The sequence below is a fragment of the Eriocheir sinensis genome, chromosome 45 (assembly GCF_024679095.1).
Source record: "Eriocheir sinensis breed Jianghai 21 chromosome 45, ASM2467909v1, whole genome shotgun sequence".
NCBI classification, from domain to species: Eukaryota; Metazoa; Arthropoda; class Malacostraca; order Decapoda; family Varunidae; genus Eriocheir; species Eriocheir sinensis.
In genome coordinates this window covers 4,622,510-4,641,108 of record NC_066553.1, presented here as the reverse complement: position 1 = coordinate 4,641,108, position 18,599 = coordinate 4,622,510, and the positions used below count along the sequence as shown (strand labels likewise).

Genomic DNA, 18,599 nt, shown 5'->3' with positions numbered 1-18,599 from the left:
CAGCTAGAACCCGTCAACTAAACAAGCTCTCAAGGGATCGTAAGCTATCCTTTCCATCCGTGAATCAATATAACTTACAAACTTTCAGTCAAACAGCTACGGGAGTTACTAGTTTCTTCCACTCATCCACTTCCCAAAGTCCCACAATTTCCACTCTCCCCCACTCCCCACATAAAGCTAGGCACCGCACTCAGCCTCATAAAGACTAGGCACCTTATGTATTAACTGGAGTGGATGATCTTTAGATTTTCGTTACATCTTTACACAGGTGGTAACGCGGATATCACACTGGTCCTGTGTCCCTAGTTCTAACCCCCTATAGTCTCCAGCCAGTGCGACGGAGATGAGCGCCTCGGCTACTCGCAGCTATGCCCCCAACATTACCTTTTTGCCTTTACACAAGTGGGCATGGGGCACGAAAGGCATCCTATTGCTACTCCGTATGAAATTCTGAGGGAAAGAAACTGTACAATAATAAGGCATATAATACTGCCGTACTTCGAATGTTGCTATTGTTGGGGCAGTTACAAAACTCTCGGGGAATCCGTTCCATCCGTTTCTCTTTTATAACTTCACGAAAACCTAACGGATAGAAAGCAAAATAACCTATCGTTGCTACTGCGTTCACTAGTGGGTCCCATATGCGCTCCATTCATAGTGACCAATGCACGTACGTTGGTAAGCTGTTGAAAAATAAATCAGATTACACCAGTAAGAGGGCAACCCACCACAACATCCACAAGGCCCACGGCTTATCCTGGCAAACGAAAGTGAGGGCGACCGAAATATCAACCTTTAGGTCCAGTATAAGAGACGGGAAGAAGACGCAGAAGAGAAGATCGAGCCCCGTATAAGGCCATTATATTTGTCCGCTATCTTTGTTTGCCTTGAAAGCCTCGATATTTTTTCTAACTTTGGGGTGCAGACGGGTACAGGGGGCGCGTGGAGCCTAACAAACGAGTCCCAGAACAGTGTCATGGGCTGGAGTCTTGGTGGTAGTGGTTTCATGCCTTCTTCCCACTCTCCAAAAGCCTACCCCACACCACCACCCCTGATAGAATTACGATGTTTTTCTTCTCCACTTGAGGTGCTGATGGGTACTAGGAACGCGTGGAACCTTACAAACGCATCTATAAACGGTGTCATGGCCGAGCTGGAGTCTTGGTGTGGTTGCCTTCTTCCCACTCTCCAAAAGCCTACCCCACACCACCACCCCTGATAGAATTGCGATGTTTTTCTTCTCCACTTGAGGTGCTGATGGGTACTAGGAATGCGTGGAACCTTACAAACGCATCTATAAACGGTGTCATGGGCTGGAGTCTTGGAGTGGTTGCCTTCTTCCCACTCTCCAAAAGCCTACCCCACACCACCACCCCGGACAGAATTACGATGTTTTCTTCTACACTTGAGGTGCTGATGGGTACTAGGAATGCGTGGAACCTTACAAACGCATCTATAAACGGTGTCATGGCCGAGCTGGAGTCTTGGTGTGGTTACCTTCTTCCCACTCTCCAAAAGCCTACCCCACACCACCACCCCGGACAGAATTACGATGTTTTCTTCTATACTTGAGGTGCTGATGGGTACTAGGAACGCGTGGAACCTTACAAACGAGTCCCAGAACAGTGTCATGGGCTGGAGTCTTGGTGGTAGTGGTATCATGCCTTCATCCCACTCTCCAAAAGCCTACCCCTACCTCGCATGCCCTTGACAGAATTACGATGTTTTCTTCTACACTTGAGGTGCTGATGGGTACTAGGAACGCGTGGAACCTTACAAACGCATCTATAAACGGTGTCATGGCCGAGCTGGAGTCTTGGTGTGGTTGCCTTCTTCCCACCGGCCTGGAGCCACCCCAACACCACGTACCCCTCTTCCCCATCAGCCACACAAACTTGGGCCATAAATCATTGCAACTCCCCCGTACCCTGACATCGGTAATTTCCATGAATCAGCAAAATGACGGCTTGGCAGGACCCCGCAGGATGGCTAGAGGGTCCTGCAGACGGTGTAGAGAGAAATAGTTCCTCGTAGAAATAAGTCGCTCTGCTATCCACTACGCATGCTCACAGGGGAATACACAGCAGGAAAACCTATAAATTTACTTGTTTTTTGTCCTAGTTTCTCCACTTGTGATCCCTGTGGTGGTTGATATTGCCGGCAAGACAACAACACACCAGACCAACAGACCAAGAACTGAGTGAACATCAAGTGAAAATTCTTCTTAAAATCTCCCCTATTCGTTTTTTTGTAGAGCCTTCTCTAGATTAAAAGTGTTACTCTGATGCTTGTGCCATGTACTGGAGCCGATACAGGACAAGCAAACAAAAGCAGAGTGAAATATAGAAAAAGCAAGCAAGTTTGACCTCTCTCTGCGAGCTATTTTTCGCATGCGAGATAATTCCTGCAACACCGCCTACTACAAGTCACGCCGCACTCGTATTTATTTTACAGTGCTCATTACATACCTTCCGCTCCTCCTGATCAGCTGGCCTGCGTCCCAATGGCGTGCCCGGGCTGTCATCCTCCTCGTGTCACACCCCGCACGAAGGTAAAGAAAGGAGCACTTGCCTGTCACCGATCACGACCACCATTATTTGTTTGCACACACATGGTTCTTCTTCTTCTTCTTGTGGCCTTCATCCTTTTCAATCATTGCGTAGGTTCATGCTTTTTGTGGTCTTTCTTTTTCGCCCTTGTACTGCTTCCTTGGCGGTAATAATAAAAGAATCTACCCATTCCTCTAATCTGCTTACTCACACACTTTGATTTTTACTCCATTTATCTTGTTTTTTTTATCACGAGAAAGAACTAAAGCACTCCAATTTTCATGTTTATTTTCCCGCTCGATTCACCTTTATTTTTATATTTTCTAGCCTCTTCCTTGGTTCATGCGAGGAATTGTACCGTTTTGTGTTCCATTTAATCTCCACACAGCCCCAACACCGTGCAGGCTGCCCCGTCACCCTCTACCCTATTATGACACTACGGTACTGAGGCTTGTACTTGCTGCCCGTCCCCCGTTCCTAGGATTAGCCCGCACGACTCCTCAGTGACAATTTAGTTACAAATGTGCTACTTTGCCACAAAAGCAGTAAGTTAATAGTGATACAAACTAATTTCGATCTATTACCTAGTGCTTGTTATATTATCTTAGCTAAAGTAGTATTCGCCTTCATGTAGGTCATAAAACTAAATAATACAAAAAAGAATAGTTTTATTGCTGTTCTTAGCTTAGACAAAGGGAGAAAATATGCATTTTAGGCCACATGAAAAAGCTGCAGTTGTACCATAGGCAAGTCTTAATTGTTAACAACAAAATTGTTATGCCATTGGACCCTTCATGCTAAACAGCATACTTTACAAAATGTACAGTGTGTGTCGGAGGACCAAGGAAAACTAAGGTGGTTTTGTCCGGAATCAATAAACCTTCAATATCCTTTAGTGAGAAGCACATTCAAAGTACAAAAAGCTAAGAACGCACTCCTGACCCTCCACGAGACACCTTCCCGTCCTCCTCACCCCCTCGGGCCGTTGCCAAACTGAGATCCCGGGACAGTGCACGCCAGGCACCCGGTAGATGAGAGAACACATATTATTAACTCAGCAGAGGAATAATTTCAACAACTACAATGCACAGTTTGTGACCCTGGAGAGAGAGAGAACAACAAGCAAGAGGCTGGCCAGCACCTCAAGACACACCACACTGCCCGCCCCCTCGTGTGGGAGGCTGGGAAGTGATCCATTTGTCCTTATTGTGCCTGGACAGAAAACTTAATAATTTGTGACATTTCAAATATCCTCAGACATTTTTTGTTTTATTTAGTGACACTAAAACAACACAATGGACTGATCAGCCTCCCTCTCCTCTCTCTCCCTCTCCTCCTGGATCTCTACATCATCAATGCTATAAACCTGCAACACAGTTTAACTTGTACATCTTTATCTAACAACATAGATGCAACACCTTGATTTTTACTGGATACATACATACTTTCCTAATTTCTTTATATGGCAGTGAGTGAGTTGAATAATGAATGATGTGAATAGAACCAAAACAGGGGCGCCGTAAGCTACATTCAGCGACAGGAGCACACCAGACTGCTGAGGAAACAAAAGGGAGTGTGTGCTATGCCGGGTGACATGGCCAATCAACAGGCCACGGTGGAAAGTGTGTGACTGCAACAGGCCACCAACAACATTAACAGGGTGGAGATAAGGTGAGCCAGCCAACAAGTGATAAGGGGAGGAAGTGAACAACAGGCAGTGGGCTGGCAACACAAGAAGTGAAGAACATGGAACACTGACCCAGCAAACACAGCAGAAGGATTGTAATGAGCTGAAAAAAACAACCGATAAAGTAAAAGCAAAGAGAAATGGATTGAGAATATATCCTGTGTTGAAAACATTAAATGCATGCATAACAAAAATAGCCATGTGTGGAGGAGAGGGGGACAGCATCTAGAGACAAGGAGACGCAGCCCCCTGGTAGTGGCCCCTCATGACGCCCCTGCTTGGTATCCTTGGCTGGGACACAAGGCCAAGGATGCCTAGTGCATGAATCAACAAATGAAAACACAATATCCTTTTCTAATTATATCCAGTTTACTCTTTAAAGACACCAAATTTTAATTTTTACAAATGAAGAACAATCTCCTTCCTTCTAAATAATAAAATGGATCCCTTTCCATAAAAACTGAAGGTGTACTCTCATCTAAAGTTGTGTTTAATGCCCTTCAAGAATCTGTCAATAGTTTTGTAAGTTGTATGGAAACTGCATCTTTTGTTCATGATCTGATTCCGAAAAGGTGAAGCAGCCAACCAATTGAAAGCATCACTGTCCTTAATGAACAACATAAAAACATCCACCATTCATTAGAACGACCTTCTGGCCTTTACTGATTAGCAATGGGCCACACTTGTTATGGACCACAACATATGCTATGCACCTCCCTAATAGTCAACAACAGCTTATGAACCTTGACAATATCCAAATCAATGCTACATATCAAAAGAGGAACCAAAATATCACTTGAAAAGTTGATTTTGTACATTGTTTCAAGAATTTCCATGTATGTAAATGGTTGCCAAAGCAGTAGAGAAGACTAACAATCCTATGTTCAGCTGATGAACGCTTGGGAAATTATTACTTTTGACAAGTAATCCAAGGAACAATTTTCCAATTTAAGAAGTGTAACGGAAAACTGGGCATATTTCTAACAAGCTGTTATAAATATAGCCCTGAAAACTTAAACCTATTTAAATAATTTTAGGTACATATTAAGAGCATTAGAAAATATTAAAGTAAAATAAAAATATGTAACCAATTTGATTATATACACAGAACAATTTACTTCTCCATTTCAGTGTGAAAGCCCCCTAAGAGGTGAGGAAATTTACACTTATTTCTGATGGTGCTTCTTGTACATTAGCAGCAAGAAATGAGGTAGGACCTAAAGATAGTTCTCTGAAAAATAAAAATAAAAAAAATAAAAAATAAAATAAAAAATAAAGTTCAACCAGCATCTGGACAGGGAGGTCTAAGCCAGCCTCAGAAGAGGAACTACAGTGCACCGCCAGCCCCTCGCAGCCTTGTGTGGAGGGCCGAGGTACAGATTAGGAACGCATTGGAAGAAAAGTTGGTATGTATCAAGTTCTGCAAAGCTACAGATTTCCATCCACAAGGAGTTAGTTAGGAGTCTGTTCCTTGCTTGCCATTTTAAAACTCGATCTGTTCATCACCCATCCCTAAAACCTAACAATTTTTTTATGAAGCAAGGCAAAGTTTCCTACATTATGTCTATGTCAAAAGTAGGCTTGGATCAAGGTGAAACTGGAGCTGAAGACGTGAAGCAAGAACACAATGAGGATAACTCAGACAACCCTGTTTTCTACCATCGCCAATACATGGGCTCAGTGGAGGCCAAGCGCCTTCCTTTCCACTTCACACCACTGGGCCAGTAGTGTTAGGAAAAAAATGTATTGGGACCCCTTAGTCATATTCTGCACAGCATTCCCAAACCCCAAGTATTTCTGATTACCACTCAGTCAATACTGCTTGATACACACCCCGGATTGTGACTCAGACGCACTCAACATTTCCTAACATGGACATTCATGTGTTGAATTGAAAACAAAGACGTCACAGTAGTTAACATTTTGCCTCATGTCGAAACTCTTGATTCTGTGGCTGCAATGTCTCAGTTGTACCAAACTGAACCTCCTTCCAGAAAAGACAATCCCATTACTACACCAGTGATGCAACAAGCTAGGCACAGGCCATGGAATCATTGCATTCTGTGTGAATTTCCAAGTAGTATGCACAAAAAAGTTTATATATGAAAATAATCACAGTCAGGTTTGTTAAATAATGTGTAACAAAGCATCATGGAGCTGCATCCTCAGCATCATTCTACACCAAAATTACTACTATGACTGAGGCTGTAGCTTCCCTGACAGGTTTGTCTCCACAGAAACAAATGAAATATCTTTGTAAAAAAAAAATACAAATATGCTATTCACATTCCTTAATTATTTTTTAGTAAGAAAATTAACCCTAACTAACAGTACAACTGTAACTTTCCAGCAAAGATCAAGAGCTAGATCCACATGTTCAAAGCAGGTATGTATATTCTTTTTTTTCAAAGTAGTGATTGCACATTGTGCTCTATCTTATAAAGATAATTATTTCATGCCTAGTTTTATACATTTGGCTATAATTTCTGTTACCTTACATGAGGACACACAAACATAAGGACGGTATTAAATAATGAGTTAATCACACACAACTTTCATTTAAAGCTGCTACTGATGTTGCTAATATGTTGAAAAAAATTGCCTTTTTTATTATCTAAAAAAGGAAATTTCAGCAACCAGAGAAGCATTCTTGTAAGGCTGGTTGCCATTCCCTGGGCCTCCTTGTGGGAGCCCCAGAACATCAGAATTGTCAGCCCTTAAAAATGTGCATGAGAAGACACGTTATCCCACAACACTCTACACCCTCATTTCTTTTTTGAAGGAAGGTCATAGATCACTGGGGGACGAACACCTCTTACTGGTTGACTCATTGGCGTGTGAGGCACTGTCCTCACTGTGCTGGGCACTGTCTCTCTCAAACTCCGTCAGAGTATGGTCACAGTCGAGTGATGTGTCTAAGCTCGCGTTCAGACTAGTCCAATCTTCAACAGGCTCTTGGCTCTGACCATTGTCTGCAGCGGATAACAGGCTGTCCACATCCTCGGGTGAAAGGTGCGGAGTTTCTGTGGGGCTGAACTCTCCATCTTGCCTTGGGTGGTGTGTGGAGGCATTGGTGTGGGTGCTGTGGAAAGATTCTTGGCTATCTTCCCTCACCTCAATGTTGTCAATGTCAGTGTCTGAGCTGACAGACTTGGTTTCCTCATACTCATCATCTGGATCATAGTACACCTCAGCTCCCGGGAAAATGTATTTATGAGTGCCGGTGTACAGGAACATGTTTTCTGAAATAAACAGTTCTCTAAGCACACTTCAGTGTTTAAATGTACACACACACTACAAGCATCTTGTTCACTGGTTAAAAGTCAATATAGTAACACCACAAGGTGTTCAGTTATGGTTTTCAGATGAAAAGTTGTTGCTCCCTTGTAATGTAATTAAACCCTAGAACCTGGAAGATGCAATGGCAGTAATGATGATGAATACATTGATAATGATGATGACAAGGAACTTCTTGCATTTATAAAACACTCTACTCACCTGGCAACCTTGAAGCCACGGTCTCCCTGATCTTGGGGGCCCAGCATGCCCGCAGTGCCTCAATGTCACTCTCATCCCTGGGGTGCGGGGCATTCTGGGGGGCCACCATGGAGGGCCCGGGGAAGCTGTTGGCGTCCTCCCCATCGGGGCTGCCCGTGCCGCCATTGACACTTGTTGGGATTGGTCTCGGCGGCAGCTCACGAATCTCGTTCATCGGTTCTTGAGAGCAAAGGTCTTTCCACCCATTATCTAACCTGTGGAGATAAAAATTGATAAATATACTGTCAATAAGATATGAAGAAAACAGAACATGACCAGGAATACCTTAACCCCTACATCGTTTGTGACATTCCTAAACATCCTAAGTCAGCTGGGCTCAAATGGCAGGTGGCATGTTGATGTGCAAAATGAGCACCCAGTCTTCAAGAAAAAGCAAGTTCCAGTTCTAATCCTTGCCTCAAAAAGAACAAACGGTTACAGATTGGGTTATTTCTGATGAAAGAACCAGTCCAACGTCCTTTTAAATAAGTGATAAATTTGAATAAAAAAAGATGAAAACTAAAATAAAAATGTCACTCAGTATCTCAGTGAACTGTACTTTATCCCCAATCCTGCAACATGACAGTTGAGCTAAATGTAACACCTAGCTGCCTGATGCATCCCTCTATTAGTGACTGTCTCTCATAGCTTTGGCTTTACATTCTTCATGTACTAAGTTCTGTGTCTGTGGACTGCCTCAGTACCTACCTGTGACAGAGCTCATTTATGATAACATCACAGTCTCCTAGCAGCTCCACATCGAAGGTTAGGTGACGGAGGGGCTCACGATTGATGAGGATCTGAGGCACGTGTGAGGGCAGTGAACCTGAAACAGAGGAGTCACATGAGGAGACCTGCACACTAGAAATATAAATCAGTAATAATTATTTGGAAAGAGAACGAAAAATCTAACAACCCTGTTTCAAGTGTTGGAACATGACTGATTTCACTAATGTTCATGATGTTTGTGCACGCAATTCAGGATTGAAGTAACATGGTTGGCGGGTGGGAGCAAGAACTGTTGTTCAGTTATTCCAGGGCACTGATCTAGGTGGACACAATGCCAGTGGTCACATTGGGAGGTGGGCAGAACAATGCTGAGTTGTAAGGTTTCATGAAAATAAGCTGAAAGAGAAAAAAGGAGGAGTCCTAAAAACTGCACAAAATGTAGTGGACATGTTTATAATAGACTGAACAAAATTCCTATGTTACAGAGAGAGGAAGGACTTCGACTGAGGGGCAAATAGGTCTGTGAGGGCTGGAAGTGCACAGCGCACAAGAAAACAGTCTAGCGCTACTTACTAGGTATCAAGGCCACGGGGCGGACCTTGAGGGAGGACCCCACCACAATGAGGAGGTCACACTCATCTTTGTCCTCGGCCATCTTGTCGTGGAACTCGTCTGGCAGCCCCTCGCCAAAGAAAACGATGTCCGGCTTCATGATGGGTTGAGGCGTGTATGTGGGAGAATCTGAAAACAGTAATAAGGTGTTCATTCTGTTGTGTTCTGGTCTGGGACAAATTTCCTTCAAGCTGATTTAGTTGAACAAAAGTTAAATGTCTACTCTGAAGGTGTACCTGAGCCTACAATATACTAATATGCAGCATTAGTTTCTATCAGTGCAATCTGTTACTTTACAGCTCAAAAAGGGATTTGGTAGGAATACAAAGTCAATTATATGCACGTTGGAACAGGTTAAGAATTGGCCAGTGAGCGCACGGTACCATCACCCAAACAATGATACCAAGTCTGCAAGTCCACCCCTGAAGGATAATCCCCGCCAGCTCTCATGATACCGTCTAGTCACTACCTTGCTCTTAATCTCTCATTTGTTGATATTACATGATGGCAACAACAAGACAACATTGACTAAATAAACCAACAGCAGTCATAACCACTTGATGAGCAGGTCACACAGCAGCAGTGCAGCCTACCTGGAGGTCTGTGGGGCATCAGGTGTATGCTACTATCTGGTGGGTCTTGCTGAGGGATGGTGGAGGCCACTTCTTCGGAGGTAGTATTCTGTACCTCAGGCGCCGGCGCCGCCTCCTCCTCCATCCCGTCACACTGAGAACACTTGGGGATCCGCTGGGAGAATATATCGTCCTTTATGGCATCGGCATCCACCTTGCACCCACACCTCTGGCAGGTGGCTGTGGCAAAGGACCCTGAGGAGGGAGGTAGGAGTTACAATGGGATTCCTTACTTTGTCCAAAAATAGATAAGACCACAGTTATACACAAGTTGTAAGTGACTGGTCAGGGCAGTTAAGGTAGTGCTCTGCTACTGGTAACATGTAACCCAGTACAACCAGCCGCATGGTCAGGTAGTCGGCGACTAAACCGCGACCCCACTATTTTTATTTTATTTATTTATTTTGTTTATTTATTTTTATTTTTTTGGACCAGTGAGGAGGGTGTGCTGGACCCCCAGGTAGATGAAAAACAAGACCATTCTAAGGGCAAATGAACTCATGTTTATCAGAGTCAATGGCCATCCAGTCCCAGCTATGGGTGAAATAGTGGGTGGTAAACATCATAGCCCCCTGCTGCCTTGTAGGGTTTGCCTTTTCTTTTGGACAAAGGCTAGGGCCACCACTTAAAATAGGTGGTTGGGGTTAGTAAGGGCATGCACCTGTAAATTCTGCTCCAAAAACTGATATGGCTCGAATCCAGAATATGGCCCCCAGTACCCGGCAGCCCTTGAGTAGGCAGGGGGTGCGAAGAATCTCCAAACTTAGCTTAAGAATAGGGACGGTGAATGTGGGAACAATGAGAGGAAGAAGCAGGGAGGTGGTGGAGATGCTGGGTAGGAGAAAGGTTGACATTTGTTGTGTGCAGGAAGTGCAATTTAAGGGTGAAGGAAGCAAAATGATAGGAAGTGGGGAAGAAAAGTACAAGATGTGGTGGAAAGGGGAGAGTGGTGGAGGGGGGAGAGTCGGAGGGGTGGGGATGATGGTGAGAGAGGAGCTAAGAGAGGATGTAATAGAAGTGAGGAGGATAACATCAAGGATAATGCTAATAAGAATGGTAATAGAAGAGAAACTATTCAATGTTTTCTCTGTGTATGCCCCTCAGGTGGGGAGGATAGACGAGGAATTTTGGGGAGTGCTGGATGACAAGATGACAGGTTTAAGAAATGAGGTGTTCATTGGAGGAGATTTGATTGGTCATATAGGGCAAAGTAGCGATGGATTTGAGGAAGTAATGGGTGTGTATGGCTACGGAGAGAGAAACAGAGAAGGGGAGAAAATATTGGAGTTTTGTCAGGGCAGGGGACTGGTTGTGGCAAACACTATGTTCAAGAAAGAAAGAGAAAAGGTGGTAACATATAAAAGTGGAAGAGTGGAAACGCAAGTAGACTATATAGTGTACAGAAAGGATGAAGATTTTTGGATAAAAGACGTGAAGGTGATCCCGGGGGAAGCGTGCCTGCCACAACATAGACTTCTATGTGCTGACATAGCCACGGAGGTAGGGAAGAAAAAGATAAAAAAGGAAGAAAAAATAAAAATAAAAGTGTGGAAGCTGAGCGAGGAGGAAATCAGAAGAGTTTGAACAAAGAGTGAAAAGGAAAAATGGGAAAAATAATGGAGGATGGGAACAATTGAAAGAAAATATCATGAAAGCAGGGAGAGAAGTGTGTGGTGAAACAAAAGGAATTAGAAGAAAGGAAAGAGAGACAGTGATGGAATGAAGTGCAGCAGGCCATCAAGGAAAAGGAGGCATACAAGAAATGGCAGAAGACAAAGGAGGAGGAAGATTGAGAGGTGTTTAAAGAAAAGAAGAAAAAGGCAAGAAAAGAGGTAGCGAAGGCAAAGAAGAAAGCAACAGAAGAGTGGGTGAGGGAGAGATGGGAGAAATTAAAAAAATAAGACGTTTAAAATTGCGAAACTAATGAGAAGAGAGAGAGCAGATGTAGTTGGGGCAAAGTTTGTAGAAGATGAACGAGGGAACATCATGGTGGAAAAAGAAAAGATATTGGAAAGATGGAGTAAATATTTCAGTGAACTGTTAAATGAGGAAAATTAACATATGATAAATGAAACTGAAAAAGTAGAAGGCCCACAAGAAAAAATTACGGAAGAGGAAGTAAAAGAAGCACTAAAGGAAATGAAAAATGGTAGAGCAGCAGGACCTTCAGGGCTAACAGTAGATTTAATAAAAGCAGCAGGAAAAGAAGGAGTGGTGGAATTGACAAGTGGTAAATGATGTATCAAAAAAAGGGAGAGATACCAGAAGACTGGAAAGGAAGCTACACTATACCCATTTTTAAAGGGAAAGGAGAGGCTTTGAAATGTGGTAACTATAGGGGGATAAGGTTACTGGAGCATGGCAGGAAGGTATATGAGAAAGTCCTGGAGAAGAGGCTGAGAAGGATAATAAGAATTGTTAAATGTCAGTTTGGCTTTTGCCCTGGGAGATCAACAACTGGAGCAATATATACCATGAGAGGGTTTCAGGAAAGGTTTATGGAGGAGATTATATCATGTTTTTGTAGATCTAGAAAAGGCATTTGACAGAGTACCAAGGGAAATTATAAGATGGGCATTGAGAAGGCAAAGAGTACCAGAAAGATTGGTTGAATCGGTGATGGGACTATATGAAGGTACAAAATCGAGAATGAAAACACTGGTGGGAGCATCAGATGAGTTCGAAATTGGAGTGGGGGTTCACCAGGGATCTGCCCTTAGCCCGCTCTTGTTTATAACAGTAATGGAGGAGGCAACAACGGAAGCAAGAGGAGAAGCACCATGGGAACTGCTGTATGCAGATGACTTGGTAGTAAATGCAGAGACAGCAGAAGAAGTGAAAGAAAAGTTTAATAAATGGAAGGAAGGATTGGAGGAGAGAGGTTTGAAAATTAATAATGAAAAAAACAAAGTAAATGGTCACTGGAAAAGAAGCAAGAGAAAAGATCAAATCAGGAAAATTTCCATGTGGATGTTGTGGAAAGGGGGTAGGTGTAAATTCAGTCTTGTGCACATGTTGCAGGCAGTGGTGCCACCATAGATGCTCAGGCCTCAGAAATGTAAGAAGAGTGCAGAATTTTACATGCCCAGCTTGTGTAAGGAGACAGCAAATACAAGAAACTGAGAGGGATGAGCTTGAGGTGAATGGAGGAAAGCTGGATGAGGTAGAACATTTGTTATTTGGGAGATGTTCTGGCCTGTGAGGCGGGAGTGGAGAGGACAGTGAGAGCGAGAGTGGCAGCAACATGGTTAAAGTGGAGGGAAGTGGCTAGTCTGCTCGTGAATCGCAGCATCCCTCTAAAGAGCAGAGCAGGGGTGTACCAAGCGTGTATTAGATCAGTGATGTTGTATGGAGCAGAAACATGAGCTCTAACTAGAAAATTGATTGAGGTGTTGAGAGCAAGTGATAGCAGAATGCGGAGATATATGGCGGGGATCAGATGGCAAGACAGGGTGTCCAGTGCAGATGTAGCTAACAGATGTGGAGTAGAGGACCTGGAAACAGTGCTCAGAAGGGAAAGACTCTGATGGTTTGGACATGTAAAGAGAGCAGGGGAGGATACAGTGCTGGGAGTTTTGGAGAGATTGGAGGTAGAAGGAAGGAGACCAGTTGGTAGGCCTAGGAAAACGTGGAGAAAGTGTATACAGGAAGACTTGGCATTGATGGGATTGGATGAGCATCGGGCAGAAGACAGAGTAGAATGGAAGAGAGCCATAAAGCGTCCAACCGCTCAGGAAGAGTGAAAACAGACATAAACGAAATGATGATGATGATGTAAATGCAAAAAGAAAAAATATCTTCTAAAGGACTAAGGTAAAGAAGAAAACTAATAACATCATTGACCCATCCACTTGGGAGCCTTCACAAACTCACCATGGCACTGAATGACGTTCTTAATTCCCGCCACCTGCTCCAGCGTGTCAATGTTCTGTGTGTAGTTCCTCAATAATTTGTTGTGTTGTTCGATTAGACGAATAAACCTGGGAAGAAAAATATGAGATAATTTCATTAATGTATTCTAACTTTATCATGCTTTAAAACTTCAATATTACAGATGTTTGAAAGAAAATGCTCTGTAATCACCAAGCACTGCTACCACCATCACAATCAACAACCCAATAAGGATTGTTTTGAACAACTCATCTACCATGGGTTTCAGAGGTCATGTTAAACATTTTTCAGGAATAACTTTTTAACAAAGCATCAGATAGGAATGAAAACTTGGCAAAGCATATTTCAGACCTTGCCCTATTGTTGTCGCTATGATTTATTAACAAGATGCAGATAATCAAGGCACTTGTAAGAGTAACATAATAATAAAACTCAAGAAAATAAAGTGCTTCCTGTTGCTAGACTAGCAAAGGCTGCTAAGGAGACAGTGTTGTGCATCTGTGCTGGTGGCCAGTGAGATGTCAGGAACATGATCCATTCACTTTGTGCCCACCTGAAGGTGTCCCAGTGTGAGACTGATATATACAGCACACCACACAAAGGCTGGTGACCCACCTCGGCACCAAAGACTTCAAGTGCAGCAATGGCTGACTCTGGTGCTATGGGTGCTCATAAACATCAACCATAAACGGTAAAAAAATGTTTTGATGAGTACAATATGATTTAGTGAGTTCTTTGGATGGAGGGGTGATGGGTGCACATGAGCTTTTTAAACTTGGAATAGTTCAGATTTTTGGCTATTCTATTCCAGACAAAATCTCCCCTCACTTAGTTTGATTTATAGAAGGTTCACTAAATTTAGCCTGAGTCCCCAACAACAAATGAGCCTCCAAGAAGTAGGCTCTGGAAGCCTTCTCTAAGTGGCAGGGAACAGTCTCTCACCTATGACACAAGGAGGGAGTGAACTGCCCAGGGTATATTTCCCTTGCAAACTTGAAGAAGGGCCGAGGGTCTCGCCGGAAGTAGTGTATGTCAAACATGGCCTGGGGGTCTGGCAGGTCAGGGAAGTCTACTGCTAGTCGGGCATAAATACCATCTCTGCTCCTGAAGTCAGGTATACCACAGGAGACAGACACCTGTAACAAACAATGCACTGTTACCACATGGAGGGGAAGTCATGTCTTTATCAACACTAACACAAAGGACATGACAAGAGCTGGAACTTGCAAAATGGTACTAGACAAAGTATTATGACTAGATTCAGTGACTGCCATTAATACACCACTCATCACATGAAAAAGGACTTCCTATAAAGGAAACACAACACAGAAACACCCAAACCCAAAGTTGGGAAAACAGTAATGTCACACAAGTCCACCTTACCCCAGCACCAGTGAGTACAATGATTTTTCGGCATGACTTCATCAGCCTGACGACATCCTCTATGGTGTTGATGTGACGCAGCTTCTCCCTGCGCGGTGGCTCAGACAGCATGTTGACAATGAGGCGCCATAGCGTGACATCGTTGACCCCCTCGGGGATCTTGGCCGTGGCCCCCAACACACGGGAGAGGATAATGCGAGGGTTGACACCACGAAGCATCTGTGCCTGCACCCACGACATGGGACCTGGAACACACACACACACAACGTTGCCGTCACCACCAAGTCCAAGGCATCCAGACTACTAGACTTATCATGGAAGATCTACTTTACTATGTCAAAGGCCATTCCCATTTCTAGACATGAAGAAAGTTTGGGCTTAAGAGCTATTAGTATAGATAAACAATTAGCAAAAGATGACAAAATAAGTGCAGATGTACTTTTAAATCAGTCACACATCCTTCTTTAGTTAAAAATTTTCAAGATATCCAGTGAAGAAAAGAGCCTTGGCACAGTTGTAAGAACTAAAGTATTTATAATAGAAAGTCATGTCAAGGACCAAGATGTGTATTGCTTTACTGGAAATTCTAAACTTCTCCTTTTTAAAATCACTTTCTTCACATGACAATTTTACACACTAAAGGTCAACTGGGCATATATCAGAAGCAGCTAAAACTCACCGGCACATGGCTTCCACTCCTTTCCTGAGAAGTTGGAGATGTCAGACAGTCCACTAAGGTTGGAGGTGGTGGAGGCCACCGACTGCCTGTCTTCCTCATCCTCATCCTCCTCATCGTCTTCCTCTGTGCCGTTGGTGATTTCCGGCGGCCAACTAAGAGAGTTATCATGCACAACCAATCTGTCATTGGCGTCATTGTTCAAGTGATTCTCCAGGCGGCAGGCAGCGTCCCCTTGGGTGGAGTTTGTCCCACTGCAATACATGAAGAACTGCTTAGTAAAACATCACTCAACTAACCTTACTTGAGTGTAAAACAAGCTTGTAAACACATCCTCAATATTATCACTGTGGAAATAAATTAGAACTATTTCAGTGTACCGAGGGGCATTTGCTACTTCTGAAACACATGAAAAATTAGTCTACTTGGGAGCAGCCACGAGGAATGTTTTAAACTTATCCCCTATCGGAGCAACTGGTTCAGACTTGTAATTGAAGAAGGGCACGATTTCTATGCTCAAAATAGCTCCTCTTGTTTGATTCACACTAATATTCTCCCAATAGCACTCATTTGTTAAGTTCTATCTTCACCAGTCCCTCCAACTTTCAGAACTGCATTGAGATTTACTCCCTGGTCATCATATTGAGCCGAGGTGAGCAAACAGCAGTTCATGACCCACATCTAACTCTTGTATCCTTCATAAAAGTCACTAAACATATAAGTGCAGTAAACATCAATGTCATTTTATCTTGTGTCATGAACCTCCAGAATATAATCATAATCCTGTGTTGCTCCTGATAAAGCAAGTCTGGCCACCCATCTCACATTTGAAAGCGTATCCTATAGCTGTGTGCAGTAGATAAAAACCCATTACCCCAAGACAGTGCAGGTGTGACATCCAGGTTACCACAGTTTACCTTCCCTATGTTTCTCTATGAACCCAATTATCATCCAGCCTGAAAAGGAGGATAGACAAATGATGTGAATTTGCCAACGTTTTTGTTTAGCTTGTGGACACACTACAAAAAGAGCTAATGACCACAGCTACGTCTTCACTAACAATACACAGACAACGAACACCAGTAATAACAAGTATCCTGATAACATTACACCATAATAAATGTCTACCAACTATACCTCTGCAAAATAAGCAGCTACTGATACATCCCCAACTCAGGACAGGTTAAGACTTACGGGTTGGCTATGTCGTCTTCCAGACTCTGGGGCGGCGTGAGCTCGTTGAAGCCAGAGTCCGAGGTGAGGGTAAACTCAGTGGCATTGCTGCAGCCACCTGGAAAGCAATAACTGTCTTAGGAACGTGACAAAACAACAAATAGATGAAATGTAATACAATGAGTCAGTTTGGGTATGTAATGAAAAAGTATTATGACTATTCTGTGGAGAGGCTGTTCAAATCATGGAAACAAGTGTGAATGACTACAATACCACAAGTTAGACTTACTGACAAGATGAGTCATACATTAAGTCAGACACCACCTGTAACAGTGCCTGACAGATATTTGTTGAAAGAACAGTTCAACAATTAACAAGGAAACAAAGTAACTGAAAGCCTCTGTAGAACATGCTACTGAAATTGCAATTTAGATGTTACACTTCATTTGTTATCATTAATTCATCCCTGTGCCATGCACGTAGACTGTAAAGCAGTTCATGGTGGCAGACCAGTGTGTGTTAGGTCATAATACTTGTTTTCCTAACTCCCTTTACAGAACCGGAATCAACTCGGGGATTATTGACAAGGGGGTAGCCTACTAATTTCAAGACACAGGCTGCTTATTTCTGGACAAGATATGATGTTCTTTATTATAGAGATATATGTAGTATTTTTTTCTGGAAGTCACCAAATGACTGACTTTTCAATGCCTGTTGTGCACCCTCCGCCGTCCCACTCCCACCCGTCACCACCGGCCCGCGAAGTGGACCACCCCCGCCACCACCCTGTCCTGTCTCGGACTGCGTATTTCTGCCACCCCACACTACATGCCAAATAAATTTACATTAACCTAACCAAACTTAACCTAATGTAACCAACCAAACACAGGGGCTTTGCCCCCTCAACCCCCTTAATGGAGGGCTTTGCCCCATATGATCTCTGTAATGGGGGCTTCACCCCCCTCGACCCCCCCTTCTATTTTCTGGAAGACATCCTTACTGCACTGCTTTCAGGGGCCAAAAAAGAATCCATATTATAAGTATTAACTTTGCAAGAAGTGGCTACCCTATTGTCAATATTCTCTCTCTCTCTCTCTCACATCACCTCTTATTTCCGGCAGTATCTGTGTGCCGTGGTGCCCCGCACAGCGCCAGGCAGGGCTATTTCGTCAGTGGTGCGTCTCAAAAGACTCGGTGTTTTGAATCCCGCGCCGCGTGTAGGGTGACACAAGGCTGGCTGTCAACAGGGATCCAATCCCCCGCCCCGCCCCGCCCCGCCGCGGATCCCCTGCTGCCGCGCCGAGCCTCCCCGCCCCTGTGTCTCCCCGTGACCGTATCGATCACCGCCCCGGCGAGACACTTGGTGCAGCACGTACCCACACCCAGCACGCACGGGGCGGCAGCCATGCACGGGAAAGGCCACTTCCTGGCTCGGGGGGCGCCGCGCGGCCGCCAAGGCCGTAAAAACAGGAGCGGAGTGGTGCGCGCGCAGCCGCCATCTTTGCCTCTCGGAGGGGCCGCCCCGCCAAAACACTTCCCCTTACATCGCCCTCAGCCGCGCCCCGCCGCCACCTGCACCCACCTGAGAGCAGCTCCGAGGTTCCCGCGAAACAATGGAAGTCACCGTCGTATTGCTGGGAGGAAGTTTCGTCCGGGAAGTCCAATCTGGGTCGTTTGGCGGGCACAGCGGACCCCGGCCCGCACGTCCCGTCCGCCATTGTCTGCCTCCC

The 18,599-nt window shown here is 44.2% G+C and overlaps 1 protein-coding gene across 1 annotated transcript; it reads right to left on the bottom strand.

Moving 5' to 3' along the window:
• Positions 1–3,200: 3,200 nt before the first annotated feature.
• LOC126980907 (NAD-dependent protein deacetylase sirtuin-1-like) lies at positions 3,201–18,599 on the bottom strand. Its single transcript, XM_050831318.1, has 11 exons — positions 18,452–18,599; positions 16,891–16,987; positions 15,700–15,950; positions 15,021–15,265; positions 14,580–14,773; positions 13,620–13,726; positions 9,708–9,941; positions 9,076–9,243; positions 8,482–8,599; positions 7,735–7,988; positions 3,201–7,478 (listed from the first exon to the last, which is right to left on the bottom strand). The coding sequence occupies exons 1-11, from the start codon at positions 18,585–18,587 to the stop codon at positions 7,024–7,026; spliced, it is 2,259 nt and encodes a 752-aa protein (XP_050687275.1). The 5' UTR covers positions 18,588–18,599; the 3' UTR covers positions 3,201–7,023.